Source organism: Babylonia areolata, chromosome 20, assembly GCF_041734735.1.
Source record: "Babylonia areolata isolate BAREFJ2019XMU chromosome 20, ASM4173473v1, whole genome shotgun sequence".
In the NCBI taxonomy this organism is placed as follows: Eukaryota; Metazoa; Mollusca; class Gastropoda; order Neogastropoda; family Buccinidae; genus Babylonia; species Babylonia areolata.
In genome coordinates this window covers 7,704,067-7,711,566 of record NC_134895.1, presented here as the reverse complement: position 1 = coordinate 7,711,566, position 7,500 = coordinate 7,704,067, and the positions used below count along the sequence as shown (strand labels likewise).

General features: G+C 43.4%; 1 protein-coding gene across 4 annotated transcripts in view; it reads left to right on the top strand.

Moving 5' to 3' along the window:
• Nucleotides 1–7,500, top strand: part of LOC143295050 (uncharacterized) — a 274,075-nt gene that overhangs the window by 165,149 nt on the left and 101,426 nt on the right. For all 4 annotated transcript variants that reach the window (XM_076606608.1, XM_076606607.1, XM_076606609.1 and 1 more), the window contains one exon: nucleotides 6,166–6,383. In XM_076606608.1, coding sequence (XP_076462723.1) covers nucleotides 6,166–6,383 — 218 coding nt within the window. The remainder of the gene's footprint in view (nucleotides 1–6,165; nucleotides 6,384–7,500) is intronic.

The following is a 7,500-nucleotide window of genomic DNA, read 5'->3' as shown; positions in this document are numbered from 1 at the left end:
CTCCCTTCCTTCCTTCCACCCACCCTCCCTCCCTTCCTTCCTTCCTTCCTTCCTTCCTTCCTTCCCTCCCTTCCTTCCACCCTTCTCAGACCCCAGACTGGAGAAAGACAGGCTTTATCTCTGAAGCTTGATGAAAAGATAAACGAAGAGACGAGCGAAGAAGAAGAAGAAGAAGAAGAAGAAGAAGACGAAGAAGAGAGGTGTAAAGGGGGGGGGGGGGGGGGGGGGGGGGGGGGGGGGGTTAAGGTGTGTGTGTGGAGGGGAAGGGGGTCGAACGGTAAACTTGCGCAAACGTGATTTTAGTTCGGAGATTTGGGGGGGTTGGGGGGGGGGGGGGGGGGTTGGGGGAGGTGAGTGTTGATGAGGAGAGAAAGGGTTGTGTGTGTGTGTGTGGGAGGGGGAGGGGTGAAAGAGGGAGGGAGATGGTGGTGGAGACACGCGGGTGGGGGGGAAGGCGGTGGTGGTGGTGTTGTTGTTGTTGTGGTGTTGGGTGGGAGGGGAGGGGGTGAGTGAGTTTGGGAAGGGGGTGGGAGTGAGTGAGAAAGGGGGGGGGGTAAGGATAGAAGGTGAAGGAAAGGGGGGGGGGGGGGGGGGGGGTGTGGAGGAGAGGGAGGAGGAGGCGTTGGCAGACGGGGATCGAATTTCAGATCGGGAGGGCATTCACCACCACACACACAAGTTAGTAAGCCAATGCAAAAGCCAAGCCATCGCCAGTGAGGCATATCGTCGTTTACCTCGGGTGTTGGTAGAAGGGTAGGTAGGTAGGTAGGTAGGTAGGTAAGGTAGGTAAGATAGGTGGTGGGTGTGTCTGGCTGGGTAGGTAGAAGAGTAAAGTGTTGTACGTCTTTAAAAAAAAATTTTTTTATAGTGTGTGTGTGTGTGTGTGTGTGTGTGTGTGTGTGTGTGTGTGTGTGTGTGTGTGTGTGTGTGTTCTTCAGTTTAAGATATATTCACATATTGTGATTTTTAAGTGTGTATGTGTGAGTGTGTGTGCGTCTGTGTGTGTGTGTGTGTGTGTGTGTGTGTGTGTGTGTGTGTGTGTGTGTGTGTGTGTGTGTGTGTGTGTGTGTGTGTGTGTGTTCTTCAGTTTAAGATCTATTCACATATTGTGATTTTAGTGTGTATGTGTAAGTGTGTGTGCGTCTCTGTGTGCGTGTGTATGTGTGTGTGTGTATGCGTGGGCGGATGGTTGGGTTGGTGTGAACGTGTGTATGTGTGTGTGTGCGTGCGAATGTGTGGTTGTTGTTGCGTTGTGTTGTTGTTGTTGTTGTGTTGTTGTTGTTGTTGTGTTGTTATGGAGGAAGGTGGCAGAATGGTTAAGACGCTCAGCTGCCAATACAGAGAGTCCGTGAGGGTGTGGGTTCGAATCCCGCTCTCGCCCTTTCTCCTAAGTTTGACTGGAAAATCAAACTGAGCGTCTAGTCTTTCGGATGAGACGATAAACCGAGGTCCCGTGTGCAGCACGCACTTGGCGCACTGAAAAAGAACCCATGGCAACGAGAGTGTTGTCCTCTGGCGAAATTACGTAAAATGAAATCCACTTTCATTGGTACACAAATATGTAAGCATGCACTCAAGGCCTGACTAAGCGCGTTGGGTTATGCTGCTGGTCAGGCATCTGCTCAACAGATGTGGTGTAGCGTGTATGGATTTGTCCGAACGCAGTGACGCCTCCTTGAGAAAGTGAAACTGAAACTGAAACTGTTGTTGTGTTGTTGTCGTCGTTGGTGTTATGTTGTTGTTGTTGTTGTTGTTGAGTTGTTGTTGTTGATGTTTTGGGAACTGAGTTGACTGACTCTGTTTCACATTTCTGTTTTGTTTTGTGTCCCTGTCTCTGTCTGTCTTTCTCTCTTTCTGTCTGTCTCCCTCCCTCCCTCCATCTCTCTCTCTCTCTCTCTCTCTCTCTCTCTCTCTAACTGTAAATGGATTTGGGATTGTGTGGATGTGTCAGGGAGTTGGGTGTGTAGAAGGATTTGTTTCAGAATTCAAAGATAGGCTAATTGCTTCATATAAACAGAATTGGCACTGTAAAATGGAAAGCACTGAGAAATATAGATGGTTTTATAGTTTTAAAAGTATATTTCAAACAGAAAAATATATCACAGTCGTGACAAACAAGTGGCACCGAACAAGTCTCGCCAGATTTAGAACGAGAACGATTGGGTTGAATGCTTATGAAAAGTGGTTTCAGACTGAGCCCTCGTTGCTCTCCCCTTGTCCGATGTGCGGTCATTTAAGGGAGGATGAATTACATTTTTTGTTTAGTTGTAAAGCTTATGACGATATTCGAGAAAAAATGTGTTGTATTTAAAACCAATTTAGCAAAGAATGAAGATATTTTGGAGTGCTTAATCTAAATCAGGAAACTTCACTACAGTCACTTGCAAAATATATTACCGAAGCGAATAACATGCGACGAAAAAAAAAAACCAACAGCAATAATAAAATAGTATCAGGTGTTGCTCATTGTGAAAAGTGAAATCTGTGTTGTCATTCTCATATGGAAAATATTTATGTTATACATTTATATATGTTTTTTGTTTTTATTTCTCACTACATGCCATTACTTTGAATGGATGGTCGAACTGCACTTTGTTGCACAGATTGATTGATTTCGTTTTGGTTTTGGTTTTCATCAATATTATTACTATTGATGCATGTTGTTATTTGTATTATGAACCCCCATGTCATTAGGGCTGTGAAGCTATTGACATTAAAGTGTTCAGTTCAGTTCAGTTCAGTTCAGTTTAGTTCAGTTCAGTACAGTTCAGTTCAGTACAGTTCAGTACAGTTCAGTTCAGTACAGTTCAGTACAGTTCAGTTCAGTTCAGTACAGTTCAGTTCAGTACAGTTCAGTACAGTTCAGTTCAGTACAGTACAGTACAGTACAGTACAGTACAGTTCAGTACAGTTCAGTTCAGTTCAGTACAGTACAGTACAGTACAGTTCAGTTCAGTTCAGTTCAGTACAGTTCAGTTCAGTTCAGTTCAGTTTAGTTCAGTTCAGTTCAGTTCTCTCTCCCCCTCCCTCCCTCTCTCTCCCTCTCTTTTTTTTTTTTTTAACCCTGTCAAGTTGTATCTGCCTCAAAACATCCATCCGAGCTATCTATATTAACTTGTTTGTTTAATCGTTGTTTTTTTGTTTTTTTTGTTTGTTTTTTTCCTTCTTCTAAATTTCATTTTATTGTTCATGTTTTATACATACCCTATCTTAAAGAAGGCGCTTCAGCGTCTTGGGTTTAAGTGTAAGTGGAGCACCTGCACCGCCTCGTCTTACTTCTTCTTGTCCCTCTTCTTTAATTAAGCAGACGTGGATTAGTGATGCATACAAAAGCGGAGCTATGGCCTAGAGGTAACGCGTCCGCCTAGGAAGCGAGAGAATCTGAGCGTGCTGGTTCGAAGCACGGCTCTAGCCGCCGATATTTTCTCCCCCCCTCCACTAGACCTTGAGTGGTGGTCTGGACGCTAGTCATTCGGATGAGACGATAAACCCAGGTCCCGTGTGCAGCATGCACTTTGCGCAGGTAAAAGAACCCACGGCAACAAAAGGGTTGATCCTGACAAACTTCTGTAGAAAAATCCACTTCGATAGGAAAAAAGAAATAAAACTGTAGGCAGGAAAAAAAAAAAAAAAAAAAAGGGTGGCGCTGTAGTATAGCGACGCGCTCTCCCTACGGAGAGCAGCCCGAATTTCACACACAGAAATCTGTTGTGATAAAAAGAAATACAAATACAAATACAAACCCATGGATCAATTCGCACGCTTTGACACCTCCTTGAAACTGAAACTGAAAGCGAAACCATCTAGCTCATTTTTCTTCAGGATCATACTTATGGTCATGGGTCATGTGTGTGCTGAGCAGATCCTCAAATCAGCCGAGCACCTTTCTCCCCCCAACTCCCTCCCCCCCTCCCTCCCCCCCCCCACCCCCACACCCTTATTGCCCCCGTCCTTCCTCCTCCCACCTCCCTCTTCTCTGACCCCCCTTCACCTCCCTCCCCTTCCTAAATAGATAAATAAATAGACGAATGAATAAATAAATAAATAAATAAATAATGAATAAATAAATGAATATACGAATAAAGAAAGAAAGAAAGAAAGAAAGAAATAGATAAATGAATAAATAAATAGATAAATAAATTGATAAATAATGAATAAATAAATGAATAAACGAATAAAGAAAGAAAGAAAGAAATAGATAAATGAATAAATAAATAGATAAATGAATAAATAAATAAATAAATAAATAGATAAATAAATGAATAAATGAATACATAAATAGATAAATGAAGAAATGAATAAATAAACAGATGAATAAATAGATAAATAAATAGACGAATGAATAATTAATTAATTAAATAAATAGATAAACTAATGAATGAATAAATAAATAAATCCTCAAGGAAACTGTTGAGGCAGGGAGACGCACGGGAAGACACAGATGAATGAATAAATGAACGAATGAATAAATAAACAAATAGATAAATGAATAAATAAGTGAATAAATAAATAAATGAATAAATAAATAAATAAACACGATGAACGGACAACAGTGCAGAATGGACAGGAAAGCCATTTGCAGAGAGTGACCCAGGCTTTGACAACACAACCGACAGAGCTGACGGAATCTGGTGAACAGTTCTTCTGTACGGCTCCCCAAATGACTCTTATGATTCTTCGCTGAAGAACAAGTTGTTTCCCTCAGTTTTTGTCTTCATAATGAGGCTAGACCCATTGAGCAAAAATAGGTGGATAGCGCATGCCTTCTATGAGCCCCTATTCTAACTGAAGCCAGCGGAAGTGTTCAATCAGCCATTTTGCTACTCGTGTCTGTTCAGCGCGAAGCGATGACTTCATGTATGTAGCCGAGCGCTCAGCTGGCTACGATGACTACTTCACGGCAAGCTTTCACTTGCTCGCGGCGTTAGTTAAGCGGACATTCCTGTGTGTGCCTCCGCATTAAGTTTTCGCTACGTGTGACTGCACTGTTTTCCTGTAATAACTTTTGAAAATAAACCATTGGCAGGTATCAATCAAGACACAACATTTGGCATGTCGTGGGGGCAAGCATAACACGATTTCATCGAAGATTAATGATAATAATAATAATAATAATAATAATGGTATTTATATAGCGCTGAATCTTGTGCAGAGACAAATCAAAGCGCTTTCGCACCAGTCATTCACACGCATACATAACTCTAAAACTGGAAAAAACTGAAGACAAGGAAGAGGCAGGGAAGGAGGCTATTTTGGGAAGAGGTGGGTTTTAAGGCCAGACTTGAAAGAGCCTAGTGCGTAGACTTGACGAAGCGAAAGAGGAAGTTTATTCCAACTGCAAGGTCCAGAGACAGAGAAAGAACGGCGGCCAACAGTCGAGTGTTTGAATCTGGGTATGCGTAAACAGAGTGGATCCGAAGCCAATCGTAGAGAGCGAGATGGAGTGTAGAGGTGAAGGCAGCCACAGAGATAGGAAGGGGCAGATCTGTGAATACATTTATAACATAGAGTGCTGACCTTGTACTTTATTCTGTGTGAGACAGGGAGCCAGTGGAGATGTTGCAAAAGAGAAGTGATGTGCTCAGATCTTTTCTCTTTGAGGACGAGTCGGGCGGCAGAGTTTTGTATGCGCTGGAGGGACTGAATGGATGAAGCAGGCAAACCAGACAATAGAGAGTTACAGTAGTCAAGGCGAGAGAAAATGAGAGAAACAAGTCTAGATGTTGCGTTGGTGGACAGATATTTCCGAATGGAACTGGTGCGCCGCAATTGACAGTAGCAGGAATGACGTGTCTGACTGGTAATTTTTTGCATGGACAGTGTGTTATCAAGGACAACGCCGAGGTTCCTGACTGAACTGGAAAGAGGGATGGATGTACTGCCAAGTTTGATTGTGTCAGTTGTGATGGAAGAGAGTTTTTGTTTAGTTCCTATGATCATTGCTTCAGTTTTGTCCGCGTTCAATTGTAACTTATCTAGAATCACCCATTTTTGAAAGTCCAGGAAGCAGTTGGATGTTTCTTGCAAGAGCGACGACAATTTTTCAGAAACTTCCGCCAGCTAGGCAGACGACTTCTCAACGGACTGACAGACGCATACGAGTGTCACTGTGGCGTCCATTACAAGGCAAACGAAGTTCATACATAGAAAGTGTGTTGCTTGCAGGTTGGTGGTGGACCTACAGTCTCTCTCCAGCCCGGAGCAGCAGCAGCAGCAGCAACAGCAGCAACAGCACGGTGCCCACAGTCCCCTGGACGGCAGTGTCGGGGGCTCCCCCCACACCCACCCTCCACACCCTCACACCCCCCATCCCCACCCCCACCCCGTGTCACAGCTGGACCCCTCTGTTCTCCCGCTGACCCACCACAATGGAACTGTTGACGGTGAGTTGGTAGTGTTTGTTTGTGAGTTAGTAGTGTTTGTTTGTTTTTAGCTTACTTTTTACACACACACACACACACACACACACACACACACACACACACACACAGTGCACACATACACACTGACACGCACAAATACACACACTCACTCACACACACGCGCGCGCGCGCGCGCGCGCACTCACACACACAGAGACACACACACTGAACATACATACGCATACAGACACTGACACACACACGCACATACTGAACACACATACACACACAGACACGCACACACGCACACACACACACACACACACACACACACACACACACACACACATACTGAACACACATACACACACAGACACGCACACACACACACACACACACACACACACACTCACATGCATATGCATACACATACAGCACACACACACACACACACACATTACACACTACACACACACACACACACACACACACACACACACGCACGCACACGCACACAGTGCACACACACACGCACACTCAGAGAGAGAGAGAGCACCAACACGCATGCTGTTCTATAGAACATACGCCATACAATACATAATAATTATTGTTGATTCTGAAGGGTTAATGAGCATGTCTCCATTACATTGTCGCTCTGTTTATAATTCTATTATGATCGCCTGGTAAGAGGTACAGAGGCTCCCGCAAATATATATATATATATATATATATATATATATATATATATATATATATATATATATATATATAACTGATTAGACCAACAATCAAGCAAACAAATAAATTCATAGATGAATAAATGAATAAATAAAAAGTAAAGAGTTGTTTGTGTACCTCCACCCCCCACCCCACCCCCGTTGTTTTTTTTTTTTTGGTTTTTTTTGGTGGTTTTTTTTAAATGTCGGATGTCAGATTATCGATTTCAGAAGAAAAAAAAAAGTCTTATGCTCAGCGTTCATTCTCTGATTAGTTTGAAATAGTCAGGGACGCGTTTCAAAAAAAAAAAAAAAGAAAAAAAAAAAGGAGTGGGTGGGGGGAGTGAGGGCAGTCCTCCCCATTCCCCATCCCTCCCCCAAACACCCACACACACACCCCTAACCCCTCACCCAACACGTCA